The 22,562-nt window shown below is 47.3% G+C and overlaps 1 protein-coding gene across 1 annotated transcript in view; it reads right to left on the bottom strand.

The window, feature by feature from the left end:
• VAV2 (vav 2 guanine nucleotide exchange factor) overlaps positions 1–22,562 on the bottom strand; it is a gene marked incomplete at its 5' end in the record, with an annotated part of 47,722 nt that overhangs the window by 17,216 nt on the left and 7,944 nt on the right. The window contains 5 exons of the mRNA XM_009080045.1: positions 2,824–2,924; positions 3,541–3,609; positions 5,075–5,173; positions 7,355–7,457; positions 16,516–16,584. Of these exons, the coding sequence (XP_009078293.1) occupies positions 2,824–2,924; positions 3,541–3,609; positions 5,075–5,173; positions 7,355–7,457; positions 16,516–16,584 (441 nt within the window). The remainder of the gene's footprint in view (positions 1–2,823; positions 2,925–3,540; positions 3,610–5,074; positions 5,174–7,354; positions 7,458–16,515; positions 16,585–22,562) is intronic.

The following is a 22,562-nucleotide window of genomic DNA, read 5'->3' as shown; positions in this document are numbered from 1 at the left end:
GAGCAACCTGGGCTAGTGGAAGGTGTCCCTGCCCATGGCAGGGGGTGAAACTGAAAGATCTTTAAGATTCCTTCCCACCCAAACCTTCTGGGATTCTGTGTTGATTCTATAACACACTTTAGAGAGCTTGTTGCTCCTCATAAGAGCTGCAGGGACCTAGAGATCAAGAGACTGGGTAATTGGGAAAAGAAGGTTGTCACAGCCTTTGGAAACACAGTGTATGGACACTCTGGGCTATAAATTCAAACACCTGACAAAACAGAGCAGTTTTGCCATGGATTCCCCCTTTTTCCTCGCTTCACTCATTAATCCTGCACGACAGGTTTGGGTTTTCTCCCCCTTCCTGGCTGTTAACTGTTCTGCAGCTGATAAGACACATATTCCATCATGCACTGCAACTCATCCATTATTTCAGGGCCTTGTCTCTCGATGGAGATGATCTGGGAGCACCTGACCCAGCATTGCTCCATAAACATGGGACTCTCAGACCCTGGCGGGGACTGAATAGAGAGATTTATGGAGCCACAGTCCCTGGTGAAGCCACAGCCAACACAGATTATTCTTCTGCCTTTTCCCCTTGACAACTTCTGAACAGGCACAATAATATCTACCTTGCCAGCACTGGGAGAGTTTCAAAGAGGCTTCAGGAGCATAAATTCAAACCTCTGGCTTTTGAAGAAAGAGATTTACAAACTATTTCCTTAAAAAAAAATACCTGCAAAGCCAAGGAGCAATACATCATTTTGCTGGGATGTCTCTGAGGATGCATAGGGAAACAAGAGCTATTTGTCATGGATATATTTGATGGAGGAAGGTTTCATATACAGAGACCAAGTGGAGACTCTGGAGGTCCAATGTTCCCTGCTTGGTGGGGAAACACTATCTCCCCAGTGAGCTCACTTTCTCCTCCTGCAGTTCAATTTCCTTGCTGAAAAATGTGGAATTGTCACCTTTCCTAAAGTAGGACTCTGCCTATTTAGATCAGGTTGCTCCAAACTCTTCATCCCTGAGAGGCTGTTTTTAGAGTCTTCTCCAAGGAAAAACTCCCCTTGAGCAGCAGCTTCCCACAGCACTGAGGTCCCCAAGACTCCCATGGGATGAACACAGCTTCAGATCCTCCACCACCACCTAACAATCAACAGTCTGACTCCATCCCTCACACCTTTCCAAGGTTTTTAGGTCCCCTTCAAGAAGCTGCTTACAAACTCTCTTAGACACTGGGTCAGTTTATTCACACACCTGCATGGAACTCATCAATTCCAAGTGCTCTGCAAGCTCCCACCAGCATATTAACAGCAGAAAACATCTAGTTAAAGACTCAAAAAGAAGCCTCATGCTCCTGCACAGCCAGTGGATCTCCCCAGGGAGCAGTGTCACCTCCCCAACTCCTCCTGTGTCCCTTCCCTGCTCCTGCATGCACAGTTCTGTCCTGGGGATGGCACAGGCATACACAGAGCCCAGCCAGGAATTAGGAGATCAAATTCACCTAAGTGAGTTTTATGAGTGTTTTGAAATTATTTGCATTCTTTAGAAACTTTTCTTTCCCCCCATGTAATCTAGAAAAAAATGCCCTTGGTAAGAAGAGGTCCTGAGAATGATGGAATATCTGACCTTACGGTGTGTTATTAATGCAGATGGTATTTCTGGAGTTATTGACTTCTGAATGGCATTTCTGTGTCTAGACACTGGTTTAATCACAGTGAAATAACACCTTGGCACGAGTCCACAATGAATCACCCTTTGATTAGTATTAAGGATATTAAAGGCTTTTATTAACCTTATCTTTGTGTTTTGGGGTGCTCCTGTTTGCAGCTGCCAAAACAGAATCTGTTCTGTTTGTGAAAGCAACTTTTACATTTATTCATCAGGCAAGAGGTGCAGGACAAAAGCAGTGCCAAATATGTGATTTTTTTTTTTTTTAGAGGGAGGAATCACTTTGATCTAACCAGAGCCAAGTCTCCCCTGCACAGGAGTCATCCCACCACATCACAGGCTCTCCAAGCCTCACTGCTCCTTGCAGGAGGCCACACTAAACCCTTGAAGGTGAGTGAGGTTTTGTTTCATTCCAGCTCAACACAATCAGAGTGTTCCCATCTTTATCCCCTCCAATATGTCCCTATAAACACATTGTATATTCAGTCTCCTATGGGATGCTGAGCCTAGCAAAATCCAGGTGCAGCCAGGGCCTTGCAGGAACAAACATCCACAGGACTGAGCCTAGTTGGTTACAGGGAGATGTCCCACCCTCTACCCTGGGCAACCTGACATGGTTGGGGATTGATTTGGCTCCTTAAATGTCATCATCAAGTGATGTTTTGGCTGCCTGAGAGCATTTCACTGAGGAGGATGCAAACCTGGTCTGCTGGGACAGGCATTTCTAGAACCATGGAATCATTAAGATTGCAAAAGACCTCTAAGATCATCAAGTCCAACCATTAACACAGCGCTACCAGGTCCACCACTGAACCATGTCTAAGCACCACATCTACACATTTTTTGAACACTTCCAAGGATGGTGACTCCCCCACTTCCCTGGGCAGCCTGTTCCAGTGCCTGACAACCCTTTCAGTGAAGAAATTTGCCCCTGATATCCAGTCTAAACCTCCCCTGGTGCAGCTTGAGGCTATTTCCTCTTGTCCCATTGCTTGTTACTTGGGAGAAAAGACCAACCCCCACCTGGCTACAACCTCCTTTCAGGTAGTAGTAGAGAGTGAGAAGGCAGAGAGTAACAGAGAGCTCTGTTCAAAGCTTGGATATAAGCCCTGCAAATATTAACCCAAATCTGTTAAAACTGGAGCTGCCTGAAGTTGCCATTCCCTTTACCTCTCTTTGAATTCCAGAAACACTTTTGCCAGGCTGCTTCCTCCAGACATCATAGAGACATCGATGGCTCTCAGGAAACTGAAGTGCACTTTAATTAGGTCCTAAACCCAAGAAACAATCAATACTTTAAACACATTCAAAGTGAGTGGGCAAACAGAGCCTAAGGAAATGCACGTTCACCACTTCATCAGGCAGTCAGTTCCTCTCCCCTTTCTTTGCCCACTCACCTCTTTCAGCTGTTTTTAAAAAAAGTCACTCTAGTGGGATGAACGGCCTGGGGTGCTAGGGTGTAATTCCATCAGAGGTAACACAGTGATAAATGACCCAGGATGGGGAATGAGAAGGAGATAGGGTGGAGGGAGAGGAGAAGACACCAAGTTCTGACCCAGACCCTGAGCAAGCTAGCATAGAAATAAATCCCTTCATCACAGTGTGCCCAAACCATCTAAATCAACTAAAATCCACAGCCCCAGGCCTGGAACATCTGCTGGATAGAATTGTTTTCTTACCTGGAGTTCATATAACTTCCAACTCTAAAATTGAGTGCTAAAGAATATCTCCTAAACCCCTTCAAGCTCTGCAGCACATGAAGAGCTGAACCTCTACAGGTGAATGCACAAATCTAACAGGAAATCAGAAAACCTTTTCTTAAGCAGGGAGAGGACTGAACTGCTGGGAAAAGAACAAAGATTTAAGCCACAATGTCCATGCTGTTACCTCCAAATTGATAAAAATAGCTTCCATGTCTTGGGGAGTCAGTACCAGCCTCAGGGGGTTCATGTAATTCTGCAGGAGAGAAATGGAAAAGGGATTGAAATACAGGCAAGGAGTGAACAACAAGTAGGAGTTTATGCAAGGGAGGTATTTTTTCTGCTTTTTCTGCAGTTAGCTGGGCAGGGAGAAGTCAAGTTTTAATGAATTTAAGCACTTGCAAAGGTAGAAAACAACTAGGCTGGGCCAGGGACTCAAGGAAGCAGAAACCCCTGTGAGTGCATTGTCCCTTGAGCTCCTCTTGGCTCCCACAGCACTTCCAGGCGTGGGAAGGTGCAAGACCCTGACTTATGGGTGGGTGCAGACCCTTCCCCTGCTCAGCCTTTGGGAGGAGGGGGTTAAATGCACTCATCTGCTTCACCTCTCTGCAGTCCTTGGCTGCACTGAAGCATCTTTGCAGCCCTTTATCTCACTGGGATTTTGCCCTTGAAAACACACCGATGATGTGATTACATCGGAAATGCCTTTCTGAACAAATACATATTAATGGAATCATCTACATGACTTGCAACTACAAAAAAAAACCCCGATGCAACACACCCAAGCCAGGACCCTGTACTCATAACACTGTCAGAACCTGCTAAGCCTTCACAAGCTTTTTAATTGGTATCAAAGCAAGAATTTAACTCTTCCTTTAGACTGAACCAAGAGGCTGTAGCTGTTTCCAGGGAACAAGGGTAATCCACATAAATGACATGTATGTTGGGCCATTCTCCTGGAAAATGGGAAATATTATTCCATTGTGTTGGTTTTGCTAACAGCTTCTTTGTGGGAACTTTTCAGCAGACAGAGAGAAATAATCGCAAAAGGGGAGGAAACAAAAGCATTAGGGTGATTAGAAATGGCAGCTTGATTTTCACTATTGTTCTTCATTCCTACTGCTTTCCTTGGAGCAGAAACCACCTCCAGGCTCCAGCCACATCCACGATTCCACTGTCTTGCTGAGGTGTTAATTTTTATTTAAAAGAAAAGCATGACAATAATTTATCCAGACTGATTAAAACCCGCGAATTTAAGCAGCAAAACGTTCCTTTTAATCCAATTAGTTTCAATGACAAGTCAGCACAGCTTCAGCACTTTTGAAAAGCACCCAGAATAAAGAAATTATTCTATAGCAATCAGAGTGATAAGATATCTGCAAACAGAGCTCTTATCAGTGAGCTCGGCCTGGCTGAGCGAGGAGCAGGAGATTCTTACCCTAGGGTAGGGGAACACAGTAGGAGCATTTTCAGCCTATTTCCAATCTGTAGCAATCAAAAAAAAATAGGCTGTTTGGCTCCTACAGTTCCAGGCTGCACATTTGTGCTTGTCAGCCTGGGTTTTCTGGATCTCCCTTCTCTCCAATTTTCCATACGAGTGCATCGATCCTTCCTGCTCACATCTGCCAACTCTCAGAGCAAGAGCTACCACAGCTCGATTAATGTGAGATCAAGTGGTGATGGGGAGGGAGAAGGGATGGAAAAGATGGTTCAGTTCTTACCTTTTCTATGTCTTCAAGTGTTTTGTAGTATTTGGCCTCAGTTTCTTGGATTTCTAGCAAACAGCAATTCCTTTTGTCATCTTCTGTCATTCCCATTTTCTAGGAAAAGGACAATTAAGGCATGGTCAGACACTGTGATGGTCCAGCAACCTGCTGGGGCAGAGAGGAGCTCCAGTTCAGCCTTCAGTAACAGCAAACAAGCACAAGTTTGGGAAGTCATAAACCACTACTGGTTTATGTCAAAGGGAACTATTTTTATCAAAAAAAAAAACCTATAGGAAGGAACCCTGGCTGAATTATTCAATATGTTTCAACATGGCAAGCATTAATTTTTTTGCCTTTATTATAGCCACACCACCAAAGACTATCAGCTAAAGAAGAATAATGAGAGATAAAGGCTGATTTTCCCCATTTTTTTTTGCATAAGATGGAACTCACAACAGAGCCTAAATGGGTCATAAATAATACTTTAGACTTATACAAATCCCCAGCCAGGGTTGCCAGTTGTCATGATTTTAGGTCAAATCTGATCAAACATGCTTTTCTCAAAGCCCCAACTCCTGGAGTCACTTCTCTTGCTCTGGTGTCTGTAAAGCTGAGAACACGTGTTGGGAGCTGCTGTGCTTGGCAGGGCAGGCTGTGAATTTGGGAGGTGATTCAGTGATGAGGTTTTATGGATCATGCACAGGAACAGACACCCTCTGTCCACCCCCTTAGAACTCACAGCTCTGACCTGGCAGTTGATGAAACCCAGTATTTGAATCAATGCATCTTACCTGCATATATCTAATCTGAAGCATGCAGAAACACAAGAAGCCATTAGCATTACACACTCACTATTGCACAAATCTTACCAAAAATTCCATGTTTAGGTGGATACGCTGAGTGCTAATATTAAATAAAAATAGACTCTTTTGCTCAAGAAAGGGCAAGAAATTCCTACCAAAACCTTCCCCAGGAGTAGTTCTTGGGCCAAATAGTCTCTACAACTGATGGCAACATGCTAAACACACCAGTGGCCAATGAGCTGTGTTGTTTCAGCATTGCTACCAGTGTCCACAAACAGATCCAAACACTTTGGCAGGATCAGTGGGAATATTTTGTGCCTGACTCTTTGATCCAGGCAGGGTTTTGGTGTGCAGGGAACTCTTCTGAGTGCAGACAAAGTATGAAGGGATGAAATGCCTCAACCACCATCATAGTGATTTTCTACCACTTGCAGCCGAGCTGAGGGAGAGGAGGAATCAGAGCATGGGCATTGCTGCTGCACAGCCTGGCTATTTTGGCAGGCTCCATGGATGCAGCCCTGCATTCCCAACCTCCAGCCCCTTGTCTGGCACAGCCACATGCCCAGCTCCAGGGATTTAATTGATCAGTGAACTTGTCCATTGATCCTGCTTTGTTACGGGGAGATATGTACTGTCTGCACTAAGAGAGAATAATTAGAGACTGAATAAAGCCTAGGGGTGGCAGATATCAGAGGGTGGGAGAAAATTTGGAAGGTCACACTACTCTGGAGAAGGTCTCTCCCTGCTCTGCATCAGCCAGAGCACAGGTAGCAAGGATGGTCAACAGCACCTCCCTGGCTCATCCATGGAGTGTGATATTTGCACCAGAGCCTTTGGAGTTAATGCAAGTGCCTCTGTGAGGCTGTGCACGCCTCACACTCAGGTTTCCCCATCATCAAAAGGTTTTTGGAGGTGACAAACGAGGACAGCTGCTGGTCCCTAAAGCCACGTGGTTCCCTGCTGCCCCAGAAAGCTCCACTGTAACATCTCTCTGCTCCGAGACATCCAGGTAGGAGTGGCAACAGGCACAAACAAGTGCTGGATCCCTCACACACAGACCTGTCAGCACTCACCTCGATCTAAAAATACCAGTGGCAGACACATCTGGCTGAGGGAGCAGGCAGAGCTGCCACGCTCCCCCTCCCCAGGAAGGGCTGGAGCGACACATGCTGCCTTGGCTCAGCAGCAAATTCCTATTTTTAGCTTATCTTTTTAGTGCTTATTAGGTCTTCCCTTTCCCTTCCTCCTCCCCAAACTCCTTCAGATGACAGGATAGGCTGGGAAACTCCTTGGAGAACCCTCTCTGGGTCAGTGCCATTCCAGCTTTACTTATTTTTACCACTCACCAGGCAGCTCAGTTTGGAGGAGCAATGTAAAGTGATTTGCTTCCCTGAGCATCACCTGCCAGTGGCAGATAGTTATTTATTTAACTGAATCCCCTCCCTTTCCCTCCCATCAAGGTGTAGTTGTAAAAACACAGATGAATTGTTACCATGGGCTGCTGAACTTCCACTCTGATGATATCTTCATAGATATCATCGCCTTCATCTTCGCAGGGGACACAGTCGTAAATGTCCTCCCCCAGATCGTGTTCGCTGGAACGAGGAGGAGAGTGATTAAGTGATAATAACGATGGGATGTTCACTGTCATTTGATCAGACAAACCACCACCACATCTCACACCAAGGAGGGAGAAAATCACAATAACAAAACTCTTGATGTGCTCAGTCCATGCTCTCTGTTTTCCCCGGCTCAGTGCCCATTGCACATCTCTTTCCGCTCGCTGGTGGCTGGAAAAGGCAAAACACTGCTTGACACGAGCAGGGATCACAGCCAAGAGCTGCTCCAAGCCCTGTGCCAAGCATGCCCACAATGCCCACTCCACCACGGCTGCCAGCTCGGCCCCTGCAGAGCTTTTGCTCAGCGCTAATCGGCCTGGCCGAGATGGACCCGATGGCCAAACTCCCAGCGGGACCATCTGCACTGCTGGTGTGACCAAGGCCAACTCCACCTGCCTTTGAAGGTGCTCATAGCCTCCTCTTCAGGACTAGGAGCAGCTCTTGCATCAGTGACTTTATATTATACTCAATTACACTTCAGTGGGCTGGATTTTGGTCTGATTAACGCACTGTGCTCATTGCTGGTCTGATTTGCTTTCTTCATCACTAAGCATAGAATCATGAAATGGCTTGGGGTGGAAGGGACCTTAAAGCTCATCTCACTCCAGCTCCCCTGCCATGGGCAGGGACACCTTCCACTGGACCAGGTCGCTCAGAGCCCCATCCAATCCAACCCAAGCAACCACAGCTTCTCTGGGCAACCTATGCCAGTGCCTAAAAGTCATTCTTCATCCCAAAGAAACCATCCCTTTCCCCTAGTCAGTGCTGCAAAATGCTGCAGGAGCCCAGATCCATCCAAACCAGAAGCAGACACTAAATTATCATCTGCTGGCTCTGTGTAGTAGGTAGAAGCATCCCAGCCCTGCCTCAATGAAGGGGGAAGAGTGACAGGGCTGAGCTCATCCCTGTGCTGTCCAGGACCCACAGTAATGCCCAGACCAGTGATGCCTCCAGCCATGGGCATCACATCCACGTTTAAAAGCTCTGGGTGATATATCAACTCCCATAAAGCCCAATCACTGCCCTGATGGCCAGCTGTATGATTTTTAACCCAGCATTTCCCAGAGGAGTAGGAGACACTCCTGACCACCACAAGGCAATCTCATGGATGCTCAGCTCGGTGATGCTCAGCCTCAATGCTGAGCAGAGCCCAATAACAATATTTACATCAGAGAGAAATTAAGCAGCAAAATGTCACATTTTCAGAATTGGCCCCATCACTTCAGAGCTGCCCCTGCACTCACAGGCTTCAAAGGCATCAGCGAGATGTAGAGTCCAACCTGTATTAAAGGTGATGGTGTTTGGTAATTAATTGTCATCTGAGCCTTCACACCCCTCCCAGGGGCTCCTCAATCTTAGGATACTTTTGAAAATTCAACCCACAATAAATACCAATTAACAATTATAATTCTAGTGCTTAACATCTACAGGTGCTGATTGCTGAAGTCAATCCCACAGGAGCAGGACAGTGTGAAACACTGGAATATCAAACAGCGTTCGCATATTTTACGAGCTCTTTCAACAGGGGCATTAATTACACACCAATATATTCAGCTGTAAAGCTGTGCTCAAAGTGTGACCCTTTAGATCTCTCTATCATAGAGTAGGGAGCAGCAGAGCACATCTGCCTGCAAAAGTGGGCTTTATTTCTTTGCTAGATACAGTCCTTTCTACTTTTACAAACAGATTTATTTAATAAAACTTTGGGGATTTTAAATAAATACACTTGCATGATGTATCCATCCCATTCTTCCAGAGTGATGCATTGCAGCTGCTGCAATAATGCCCACTAATAGCTGGTGATCCATCTTCCCCTTCCCAAGCGTCGCCGTCACCGTTATTATCTGTACCAATATTTATATTCTCAGCTCCACTTCTTATCCAGAGCGAGTCACTCCCAGTTCCTGATTAATCTTGCTACACACACCTCTTGAATCGCTGCCTGTCTCTCCATACATCATTTTCCCAGCTCCAGGGTCGTTAGGAACGTATGGTTGGGTTAATGTCTCGAACACAAACCTGGCTGGGTGTGACGTGAGTGCTGCTGTGGGAGCAGAGCCTGCTTGGAGCAATGGATGCTCAACATCATCCATGGGAGCATTTGGAAACTACTCTGGGCTATGTGCAGAGCACAGCACCCTGAGGTGTCCCCAGCATCATCTGGATCACCTCTCCACACATATACACAATCAGGTGCCACGTCCAAGCCTCAGACTCTGGCACTGCCCATCCCCAGCCTGTTCCTGCTGCCGCAGCCTAGACAAGCTCTTCTCTTCTCCCCCTGCAAGGAGTCATGAACTCTGGATTGCAGTGGACACACACCAGGACACCAGTGTGAGAAACACAGGTAGCAGCATGGTGATACATAAGAGGTTTTGACAGAATCATCAAGACTGGAAGAGACAGACCTTCAAGACCACCTAATTCAACTGTGAACCCAACACCACCATAATCACCCTGAAATCCTGTCCCCAGGTGCCACACGGGTTTTGCTCAATCATGGGTTGCCTGGACCAAGACTGGAGAAGGAGAGAGGCCCCACAGACCTGGCCCCACATAGAACTCCTCCTGGCACCAGGAAAGGGGCAGGAATCCCTACTGAGGGACAACACAGAGCTGCCAACAGCCACATGAGACAAACACTACACCTATCAGATGGTGCCACATCCTGAGAACACCTTGCAATTCATTGCACTAACAAAGGGGTTGAGCCCCACTGCTGCACTTCTTCTGGCTCATCAACACCAGTACAAGCCCTTCCCATCTCCAATTTCTGGCTTTGGGCAAAAAATAAGAACAACTCCCTCTTCCTGGAGCCATCTGGAAAGACACCTCCACTTCAGAGCTTTGGGAAGAAGCACTGTAGATGCTCAAACCCAACAGGCGTGCTGGTATTAAAACAATACTTTTGTCCAGCAGACACTTATTTATTAAAACACATTCCTAGTACATCTCTGAGAAACTCCAGAGGCTGCCAGTTTTATGGAGAGCAGTAAAACACGTGGATTAGCCTCTCCTGGAGCAGCTCGTGAGCGGTCGGTGCCGTAGGATTGTTGACATCGCTGCTTTGCACATATTGATTTTCATCAGTCTCCACACTGTGCCTGTCAAGAGTTGAAAACATGCACCTTCCCTGTCATTAAACCAGGGAACAGGCAACAGGATGATTATAGCCAGTAGCAACCTAAGGACATGCTAAATTCAGGCAATAAATTTGGCATCCCAAGCATGTCACGTGTAGATGGAACAACTTGAGCAAGGAAAGCCAAATCTTCACCTCGTTCTTCACACAGAAAAGCAATTTACTCTTTCAATAAAAGCAGCAGAGTCTGCAAGTTACCCGTGGGTATCAGAGCCTACAATCTACTGCCTGGATTAGGAGATTCATTGACAGCTCTGGGTTTAGGAAAGGGATTTTATCTGCCCTTCAGAGTTAACGCCAGCATTTGCAATTACTGTTATTAGGATGGATGTAACCAGCTTTGGGCTGGCAGCATCTCGCCTAGCCAGAAAAACCCATTCAAAGAAAAAAAAAAAAGAATGAAGCTTTTCATATCTAAGGCAATTCCAGGCAGAAATAATGCTTTTGGCTGAGCTCTGCCTCCCTGGCAATGCCTGCTCTGTACAAACACCCTCCCAATCAGGCAGCAGCCAAGGAGCAGTTCCCAGAACAGCAGCTCTGATGCCTTGGAGTGAGGGACAAACAGGGATATGGAAGGAGCAAGTTCACAGAATCACAGAATGGTGATCATCTTGTTCCAATGCCCTACCACAGGCAGGGACACCTTCCACTAGACCAGGTTGTTCCACGCCCAATCCAGCCTGACCTTGAACACTTCCAGGATGCCAAAGTTGAGTTAGTTTGAGGAGGAGCCCACTGCACTGGGTGAAGACACTAGTCCCACTGTTCCCACCACTGGGAACCAACACTCCAGAGCTCAGCACAGCATCAAAACAGTGGGCACAGTCTGCATTTGGGGTTTGGGATAAGATGAGTTCCAGTTTGGGCTGTCCACACCAGGGAATGGACATAGACTGTCCATAATGCCCCACTAAATAACATGCAGCAGGTCCTCTATGCTAAAAGAACACTGCACATCACATTTGCAAGGACACCGTGGATAACGGTAGGTGGGGAAACTCTGATGGACTTGAGGGTCACTGAAGAACATCTTCACCCATAAAAGCTTCTCTGGGAAGTTGATGAGTTTGTACCAGGTTCAAGAATTCAAGGACAAACCCTCAGGGCAAATCCACCATGCCAAAACCCTGTCCAAACCACACCGATGAAAGCCAGAACCACCAAGAACAGCCAAAGAAAGAGAAGGATGGGTCAGAAGGAGCTAAAATAAGAGAACCAAGAGACAAACCCAGATTTCCAGCACTGTGGCCAAGGTTAAGAGCCGGAAGACCTCGGAGCCACCGCCAGGTCCAGGCTGGGAGTACATCTGCAGGGTTCCCAAGACAGCTGCCCAGCAGTTGAAAGGCTCCAGTCTGCCCAGTAATCCTCCACTTTCTCATCCTTACTCTGCATTTACAGCTATAAATAGCTGGTTCAGCTAACCAACCCCCTCATTCATGGGCTCTGTCAGACAGGGATAGCACAGTCCTGTATTTGCAGCACATCTGGAAGGCTTAGGCTTCAGGGTGAAGGAGTGCAGGATGTACAGCTGCTGAACTCAAGCTCTTGCAGGGTTTAATTAGCAAGATTGTACTTGGACAGAGACACACATCTGGAAATAGCAAGAGAAGTCTTTCACCATCTATTCTACTTGAGTCTTACATTCCCCATTCAAAGTGGAACATTATGATCCCAAGAATGAGCCTCACACAGTTACAGCTAGTAATATGATGCTAGAAATGGCACAAGCAGGCTGTATAAAAATCAATACAGGTGACAAAGAAGAAAAGACATGTTTACAAGTGCTCTGGCTCAAGTGCCCTGTACCACAGAGCCATTTATTTAACTGGCTGGCGCACGTGGTTTGTCCAACACGGCAAAAATAATGAGAAAAGTGGCAGCTAACTTATCATCTCACCTTGGTTCCTCTATTTATTACTTTCTTTTAATGCATTGGAGAAATTCTGCTGATCACATCACTATTTTGGAAGATATGAGGGGGCAACACTAGTGACAGCAGTGAAAGAAGTAGGAGAAACTTCAGCAAGAAGCTGTTGGCAGGAGACAGGTTGTTGGCAGAGGCTGTGCCCAGAAGAGATGAATCACTTGAGAAATTGAGGCTGGGCAGATCTCCTTCCCCTTCTCGAGGATGAAAAATATAGGAATACAGTAATATTCCCAATACATTTGTTAGGGATAAATCCCCAGTGAGCTGTAGCTCTAAACGTGAGCAGGAGACAGACACCAACCTGTGGGACAAAGCTCCCTGTGGGCACACAACCCTCCAGTGCAGGACCTGCTTTGCCTAAACACTTATTTTGTCCATTTTACAACACTACAACTTTTCTCCTAAAAACAACCCACTTTTAAAGGAGGAAATAAAGGTAAGAGTTATGCAAATGAAATGTTTCATGGCAAACCATTCACAGCACTTCCACCTGACTCTAAATTTTTCAAACAGCCAAAAAACAACCCCAAACCAGCCTTATGTATAATCCATCTGAGCCTGCTGGGCTACATGCCAGGGCAGAGGGACAGCACCATAAAGTGGAGAAAGTTCATCATAAAGAAGGTTCTGGTGCAGTAAAGAGGACCAGGATTAATTGCTCCCATAAATTTAATGAGACAAAATAACTGGAGAGAGCTTAAGTGGCAGCAGAGAAAATTTAGGTTAAATGTTAAGTATAACTCAGAGGTACCAGGATGGCTTAGTGCAGCTGAAACAGCCATCAAGAGGGATGGAAAAGCAGTTGGCAGGGAAGATGCTCAGCAGTAAGGCAGATAATTGCCTACTGACATCAGTGCCCAGCAGCCAGAGCCGTGTGGGAAGGAGCAGCTCACATCCCTGCAGGAACATCCTCAGGACAAGGATGGCTTTGATTTGGGTGCACAGGTTCCAGTGACTGAGCCCACGTGTTGCTGTGGCAAAGCCCTGCTCATTTGGTGGACAAACTCCCCCCAAAAGCAGCTGCTGCTCTAGGGTCTGGCATTAGGGCAGGCTGAAATAAATCAGGCAGCAGAGGACAATTGTCCCTTTCCTGCTCCTCCCAGTATTGATCAGGCACCACTTGGTGCTGGCCCTCACCATCTGCCCAGGCTGGCTGCAAGCTGCCATCTGGCCCATGGCAAAGCAAACCTAGGGGCCAACAGGCTGAAAACAGGGAATTTGAGAACTTCCTAGCTCCCCTGATAGCCTTTTAGTTTCCTCTCCCCCTTCCATCACTAATTGTTCTTTCTTTCTTTTTTTTTTTTTTTTTAAACTAAGTAGCTGTTTCCAGGCAATTATGTGCCTTGATTTGCTGTTTGGCTGACCCAGCACTGGGGAGCTGCCTGGAGCCTGGATTAATCTCTGCAACACCCCAAAGGTGAAAGCACAATGGGATCATCAAGGTTTAAACATCCTTTATATACACCAGCACCCCACAGCACTCTGTGTCACGTGCAGCTTGTTCCCATGTAAATGGCCTTCCTGGTGCTGCCATTTCAATCTTTAGAGCATCATGGGGACAATGGGGACAAAGTCTGGTTCCTTCTGCTTCCCAAATCAGCACCTTCATCACAAATATGTTCATAATTTGAATGCCTTGCAGAACAGGAATTCACCCAAAACCTCAAGTAAGGGACACCAAACCACTCCATTGGAGTACTTCAGGTTGAAACGAAGCATTTTGACATTCTCCTAAAAAAACCTCTTTTACCAGCCCAGTCTTTATCCTGAGCTTTTGATCCCAGTAGCACAAGACTCACAGAGAGTTCCCTTTGGGAAACTCCTTTCTCCCAGGGGTGAGTTGGCAGTGCAGAGCCTCCTGGGGTTGTCCCTGCTCACCCACAGGCCAGTGGGGACAGCAGGCTGGGACCTTGAGGTGACACATCTCATGGTGGTTTTACAGACAGGACTGTAGTGGATCTTTCCACACTGTGAGTCATTTCACTATGCTGTGAAAATCACTTCCTTGCCTCCAACAAAGCATTTCGGATGCACTTGGATATTCCCAAGGCTGCTGGATTCACCAGCAATATTAAAGGCAAAGATGCTGGATGGGCTGAATCACTCCCAGCTCATGAATGATGCTCTTGTTCAGCTGTTTGGAGATGGGCAGCAGCTAAGAAAGAGGTTTCTCATGCAGCCCCATGGTCTGCCAGCGCCCAGGACGCACAGCAAAATCCCAGTGAAAGTTTCCTTGTCAAAGGGAGAAAGGAGGACTATTGCTGATATGCTCCAGGCAGTGGGAGCAGCAACACTTATGCTAAGAGACTCTCTAGGGCATTTCTGGGGATTTTACAGTTGTGGGTGAGTTCCGTCTCTGTTTTATAGGTGGTTGTTTCCATGCACAAACGAGCTGCACCAGGAAGACAGATCTGGATGAAGGAACTTGTGCAGTAACCCCATGCTGATTTACACACACCTTTCCCCACTGGTCCTGAGTGAAGATATAAAGAAGTGGATTTTGCAAAGAAAGGGAAAAAAAGGAAAGTTAAAAGCTGGGGAAGATCTGAGACAAAACAGGGTAACCAATAAGGAATAAACCTCCAAGTTATCTGACTTGGGCATCTCTCTCATTGAGGAACCAATCCACAGGTTGGAGGAACAGTTTAGGAAGTTTAGGACACTCTGTAGGACCTAGACCATTAGCAGCACAGGAGTTAAAGCAGGGAACCCACCTCCAACACCTGCTCTGAGTGCACCATCCCCAACCTCCCATTTCTTGGGGAGCACTCGTGTGTGAGTTCCCACACCAACCTCTCTCCAATTAAAAGCACATCTATGTGTGAAAAGCAGGAATTTTAAAACCCAATCTTAAAGGGATTCGGAGAACTGGAGGAGAGGGGGCGGAAAAATGTTATTCTTGAAAGGATCCCTTTGTAAGTTAAAATGTTATTAAACTGTAGCTGCTGGGAGCCAGGAACGAGCAGGGAATTCCAGGCTACTCCGTTCCCTCCGCTGGTAATTTATGATTTACTTCTGTAATAACTGAAACCATAAGGAACTCATTGGATTAAGGAGTCTTATTATTTACGTTGTGGAACAATAATATTTAACTGTATAAAGCCACATATCCACCCATCCAGGCTGTCCCTGCAGATGAAACACACTGCACTTGAGCAGCAAAGCCCTGTCCGATGGGAACGCTGCCATCGAATTCCGATCGCGCCCGCGTTTCACTGGGTATGTTGGAGTTCAAGGTTGCTGCTAAAAGCTTGTTATATCATCACCATGGGCAGCAAAACACAGACACCACATAGACACGTCCCACCACACCACCAGTGACAGGCAGGATGGGTATCCCAACAGGGACCTGTGGTGCTCCATCCCTGGAGTGCTCCAGGCACCAGGTTGGATGGGGCTTGGAGCAACTTAGTCGAGTGGAAGGTGTCCTTGCCCATAGCAAGGGGTTGAAGCAAGATGGGTCTTTAAGATTCCTTCCAACCCAAACCATTCTATCATACTCTGACTGCCCCAGGGCCAGCTGCTGTGGTCCAAAAATCACTCATGGGGGATGCAGACCCATGCAGCCCCAAAAATGCCACAGAGGATAGTCTAGTACTGTTAGCAATGGGTACCCCACTCCCAGTGAGTGGCTCAGCTTCAGTCATCTCAGAGGATGAATTATGTCCCAGGGTTTTGCAGGTAATGATGGGATTTAGGAGGTAGAAGGGTTCTTATGGGCTTGACCCCCCTCATCCTCCACCAAGACATTCATAAACTCAACCTGATTAAAAGTGATGTCTCCCAGGGCTCTACATGGGAAAAGATGGACTATTGTCAGAGCACAAAAATCTCCTGGCAAAAGGATCAAAGCAGCCACCCCAGCTCTCCAAGTGCTGCTGTCAAATTTTATCTCACTCTGCTGGAACTACACTGCAACGTTTTCCTTTCCATGTCCCCTCCCATGAAAAGGTGAGGCCACTTACTCTGCCAGCTCCTCCAAGCTCCGATATACGTCATCGTCATTTTCCGTGGTCTCCTCTGATGGGAAGGGCCTGGGGAAGGAAAGGAATGACAACATTATTGGCGCCTCACCCCTCACAGCAGATTTCCCGAGCTCAGTCCAGTCCTGAGCATCCTGCTGAGCAGAGGGTGTTTTGGAACAAAACATTCATTGCAAATCCATTTTTTCCTACTGAGGTATTAGCTCTCAGGATGACATGATCTCCACAGCTTTCCATGGGCAGGGCTGGCATGGCAGGACTAAGTGGTGAGGTTGGCTGAGAACAGGGCAACACCTGAGCACCAAAATGAGGAGCTGCATTGCCTGACATCACCTCAGAGCTGAGCTGCCCTCCTGCTGTGCTGGTGCTTCACAAGCAGCTCAGAAAGCTAATTCAAGGCTAGTGTTGGACTGGTTGAGATGGAGAAACACCTCCTGCTCTGCCTGTGATGGAGCTTTTCTACCTGCTCAGCCAGGAACAGCTGGGCACACTGAGCTGCTTCCCACTGGCATCTCCCACCGCTGCAAGCAGCTGATCCCACTGGCATGGCTGAGTGCTTATCGCTCTCACCAGGTTGGCTGAGAACAGGGCAACACCTGAGCACCAAAATGAGGAGCTGCATTGCCTGACATCACCTCAGAGCTGAGCTGCCCTCCTGCTGTGCTGGTGCTGGACTGGTTGAGATGGAGAAACACCTCCTGCTCTGCCTGTGATGGAGCTTTTCTACCTGCTCAGCCAGGAACAGCTGGGCACACTGAGCTGCTTCCCACTGGCATCTCTCACCGCTGCAAGCAGCTGATCCCACTGGCATGGCTGAGCCCTTACGGAATGACAACATTATTGGCGCCTCACCCCTCACAGCAGATTTCCCGAGCTCAGTCCAGTCCTGAGCATCCTGCTGAGCAGAGGGTGTTTTGGAACAAAACATTCATTGCAAATCCATTTTTTCCTACTGAGGTATTAGCTCTCAGGATGACATGATCTCCACAGCTTTCCATGGGCAGGGCTGGCATGGCAGGACTAAGTGGTGAGGTTGGCTGAGAACAGGGCAACACCTGAGCACCAAAATGAGGAGCTGCATTGCCTGACATCACCTCAGAGCTGAGCTGCCCTCCTGCTGTGCTGGTGCTTCACAAGCAGCTCAGAAAGCTAATTCAAGGCTAGTGTTGGACTGGTTGAGATGGAGAAACACCTCCTGCTCTGCCTGTGATGGAGCTTTTCTACCTGCTCAGCCAGGAACAGCTGGGCACACTGAGCTGCTTCCCACTGGCATCTCTCACCGCTGCAAGCAGCTGATCCCACTGGCATGGCTGAGTGCTTATAAACCCTGGTCTTCCTCATCTTAACAACTTTGTGACAGCTGAAAAAAGTTAAACCCCTGGGGATGAGAAAAAGGCCACCAAAAGGGCAAAAGGAAGGGGGGGGAGAAAGCAGATTAAAAGAGAAAGAGAGGGAGTGAGTGGAATACAAAAATTCCTTGGCTTGTTCTGAAGTAATAACCAAATAATATATGAAGGAGATGAAAAATACAGTTTTAATTAAACCCAATGTATTATTGCTGGCACAGGGCCAGGGCAGGCTGTGGCTCTGCTGGGGCTGGATGCACCTTGCAGCTACAACTGTGTCAGGCTGGGTGTCCCCAGCACAGGGACAGGGATGGGTGGCATCAGAGCAGCTCATTCCATCCCTCCTGGGCACTGTGGGGAAGGCAGGTGGGAGTGCCCAGGCTCTGAGCCACACAGGATGGGATGCTGATGCTGTGGAGGCACAAAACTGGATACACGTGAACTTCTAACTGTCCTCAAGAGCAATTTCCTCCTCTTCCCTCCATGTTCCGTGATAGATTGCCTCTCCTGAAAGATTTAATACATGGCCTGGTTAGCCCCTGAATTTGCTATTTTTGGATCTTTTCTCTAGCATTAATTTGCTTTCCCTCCTTTGCTACACACTTCACCCTTCCCTTGGTGAGCAGCTTCAGGCCAAGCAATCTGAAATAGTGCTGGAACCTGCAGCAACTTCAATTAAAACCCCAACCAGGTGGTGAGCCCAGGGGGGAAAAGAGCCTCAGTGATCCCAGCCACAGGGCAGGACAATCTCATGCTCCACCAGCTACAACATCTCCTGTGCCTCTGCACAAGGTGCAAACCCATGGGAACCAAGGAGCACCCAAGGTTGGTGTATCCAAGAAAGGAGCACCCAAGGTTGGTGTGTCCAAGCAAGGAACACCCAAGGTTGGCATGTCCAACCATGCCCACATGTAAAGCAGCAGCACAGGAGGGAGGAAAGTGAACGGCAGAAGAGTAGGTGAGGCTGTCTCTCCTCTCATAGTCTCATGACAAGGCAGATGCCATCAGGTGACCATCCCAACACCCCAACATCTGGCAAAAACAGCTGCCCATGCATTTATGAGATGTGGGGGGATGCCCACTTTAAGAAGCAGCTTCAAAGCAGAGAGGTGCAGTTTAAGACCAGGAGGCACCCAGGATCTTTACAAAACATGTTTCCTCTCCCTTCTGCTGTCCCCGCGGATGAGTGATGAATACAAAAGCCATGTCTAGCAGACAAAAAAGCCACCAGCTCCTCTTGCACATGGTGGAACTGGGAATCACAAGCTCAGGCTTCAGCCCTGATGGGTGAGGGGATACAGCAGCTGCTGCTGCAGGACTACACCATCCCACACAGCTTCAGCAAGAAAGGAGAACTCAGAGGTGACCTCTGTTTAAACACCACTTGTTAAAATAATAATAAAAAGAAATCCACCACAAGGCACGAGCTCCTTTCTTTTACATGCATCTTCTACTCTTAATCTCTATTTCCTTCCCCAGTGCTCACCATGCCAGAAAGAAAGAAGTAAAAGAGCCATAAAAGAATATTAAAATCACATGTACATGTTCCCAGCCATAAATCTAGGCTTGAGGTGTAATTGGGGCCTGTGATAACCCCCCCACGTAAGGCAAGGAGACAGCAAAGAGAGAAAAATACTTTCTAATGAGAGTTTCACAGGGATGCAGCTCCACCAGCCCTCCCAGCTTCACCTTGGCTGTCACTGAAGCACTGCAGTGAAAGTCAGGGCAGGGGAGGAATTAATAACCTGTATCCCTGCAAGAGCAGCTAATGGCTAAATAAGGATGCACAGAACACAATTAGAAGGAAAGTCACACCGAGGTGAGGATCATTAAATGGACCATCTAAAATCTGTGAAGAATGGCTTTTTGGACAAAGCCTTGGGTTTGCCCTTTGTTTGGGCCTCTCTCCCCAGCTGCCCATGGTGTGCAGAGGGTCCCCATGTCCCCATGTCACTGCTGTGGCAGCAGAGCTGCTATGTCCCCTTCTCCAAATCAGGGTGGCAGTCCCCAGGTTGCAGGACAAGTCACATAGGGTCAGGACCATGCTGTAGGCTTTGGGCAGCTCTCTCCCAAATGGTCCTTGCTCTCCCCCAAAAGTTCTACATGCAACAATGCAATATTTAGCCCTACTAATAGCTGCTCCATAAAATATCTCCCTTCTTTTGGCTGAGGTTCCCTTATATATCCATTTATGTTATTTTTCAGCACTGAACATGGGAAAAATTAATGCTCCAGCAAGAAGCCAACAAGGATGAACCTCCAGCAGCTAACGATAGTAAAACCTATTAAACATTTTTCTACCCAGAGCCACACTGGCACCAGGGGTCTAGGTGGTGCTGGCAGGAGGCTCTGGGTGAAGTGCCCACCCCAGCCCTGTCCCATCGATTATTCTGCATGTTGCTTGTTTTGCTGCTTCACATCAGATCACTTTTGTGCCTTCCCATTGCAGACCAAGCTCATCTCAGTGTGAAATTTTCCACTTGAGCTGCCTGCAGAAATGGATTTGATATGGTGGGGATAGACTGGGGTAGGAGAGCTCTGTTCTTACTCCTGCCCCACCAGATCCCTGTCAGGGCAACCCACAGTAAAGCCAACTGGGTGAACTTCTAATACAGTGTTTCTCACCAGGGTTTCCCCTGTGCACATCCAGCTCCAACACATGCATTTAGACACCTTCACACAGATGATCAGCTTGGCCCCAACCTTGCAGCGAGAAGCATCTCCATCTGGTTGGGCAATGGTTCTGCACGTTCTCCAGCCATGAGCTCCCCAACAGCAAATGCATTGTTTAGGTAAGATCTGTATGTCTTTGTTTTTTTTTGGTTTTTTTTTGTTTGTTTTTTTTTGTTTGTTTGTTTTTTTTTTTTTTTTTTGCTATAAGAGTACAAACATTGGTATTAAAGAGATCTAAAAGCTACTGATTCCCTGGGAAATTCTTACAGACCTCCAGGCATGTTGCAACTTCTTATGTAGTATTAAACACTATAGCTAGGAATGCCCAACAGCAATGAGTATTTAGAGTCCACTGAAACCCAACAGGTTTGCAGAGATCCCAGTCCATTTAAATTCATTTGAAAATGCCTCTTATTTAATATCACTAGTTAAGCACCAGACTTTGCTTTTTTCTTTTTACTCCAGCATCATGCAAAACCACCTACTGAGCCATTCATCCTCTCAGCCCCTGCCTGGGCTGCAGTGAGCCCAATCCCACTCAGATGAAGAGCAAAAACCCCAGCAACATCAAACAGTGCTGGAACAGGCTCTTAGAGATAATAAACCTCCCAGAGTAGACTCCTTCACAGACAAACCCCAAAGCATGCAACAGCATCACTTCCAGAGATCAAAGAGGAGAAGAAAAGTGGGATCGATCTGATGTGTTTGTTTTAGAGCCTAAAAGAGAAGAAAAGACCAAGTAATTTGTTAGGGAGTTTAGAGTGAGCTTCTCCTCTGGAGGACAGGACTTAGAGCAGATGATGACTCTTGACATGCAATGCAAAGCACTTCCTTAATCTTACAAAACATTTTGGCTACTTTCTGGGTTGGAGAGATTGCACGTGCACAGCTCACAGCAAACACAACATGCCCCTGCAAGGAAAGGCAGGAGCAATCCACAGCCACAGCACATCACACAGGGGGATCATCCATTAATATTTCACCAAGCACCTAATGCAGAAACCCTCCCTTGCTCTCAGGTTGCCCCATGATCCATCCCACACCCCTGTGCAATAAAGCTCTCTGTGGGGAGAAGGCACAGCTCGACGCACTGCCTGGCTGCTCTCTCCTCTGAATTATTTAACAGGAAGAGCCAGGTAGGCTGCAATTCTAACAGCAATAAGCAGGAAGGTTTATTTATTTATGAGCATATTTCAGCATCTGGGTGCCTTGTCCTAGCAACTGAAGCCAACTGTTCACCTCGGTGCTGCCGTCGCAGGGAATGGAGGGTCAGGGATGGGTCAAAGCTTTAGTCTGATAATTTTGTACAATAGCATCTTGGTCTCAAATCCACGTGTGACAGAGCAGGGAGGATCCAGCATGGTTTATTTTCTATATTTCCTGTCTCCATTCCTATTTCTTAGGGCCAAACAGGAAGCCTGGTGAGAAGCAGGCAGGGTGGCAATGTCCCACTTGGTGCTCTCCATCCCAAGGTGTTCCCACCTGAAGCTTCTCTTGGTGGAGATTGTGTGTCAGGCAGATCTGCAAAGAGGTTTTCATGACCTGTGCAAATACCCTCAGGAGACTAAAGGAGGTGATTAATTCCTTTCCAGAGCAGGATTCCAGCCTCCCATCACCAGCATGATAATCTTCCTCTGTTTTCCTAAGTCCAGCAATCACCCTTGAGTGTTTTAAAAAGCAGGTGGAGAATGTGACACCCAGGGAACCTGAGCTGCTCCCATCTGCTGCCCCTTCTGTGAGGGATTTCTTCAGAAATGGGAAGGACCAGAGCCTCAAGCTGGTGCAAAAGGAGCTTCTGCAGCTCTGCTGGGATGAACAAGGCTGTACTGAGACCTTCTGGCCCAGGATCTGGCAGAAAAACATGTCTGCAGTGGAACCTACAGACTGTAATTACACCTTGCAGCAGCACACAGAACCCATGGCTGGGTGTACAGAGCCCCTGACAATCCTGATTTGAAGAAAGCATCATGGCAATGCATGGAAAACCCACAGGAGTGTGATTCCACTGAG

The sequence above is a fragment of the Acanthisitta chloris genome, unplaced genomic scaffold (assembly GCF_000695815.1).
Source record: "Acanthisitta chloris isolate BGI_N310 unplaced genomic scaffold, ASM69581v1 scaffold2068, whole genome shotgun sequence".
Lineage (NCBI taxonomy): Eukaryota > Metazoa > Chordata > Aves > Passeriformes > Acanthisittidae > Acanthisitta > Acanthisitta chloris.
The sequence above is the reverse complement of the archived record's forward strand: the minus strand, read 5'-3'. Positions and strand labels throughout refer to the sequence as shown.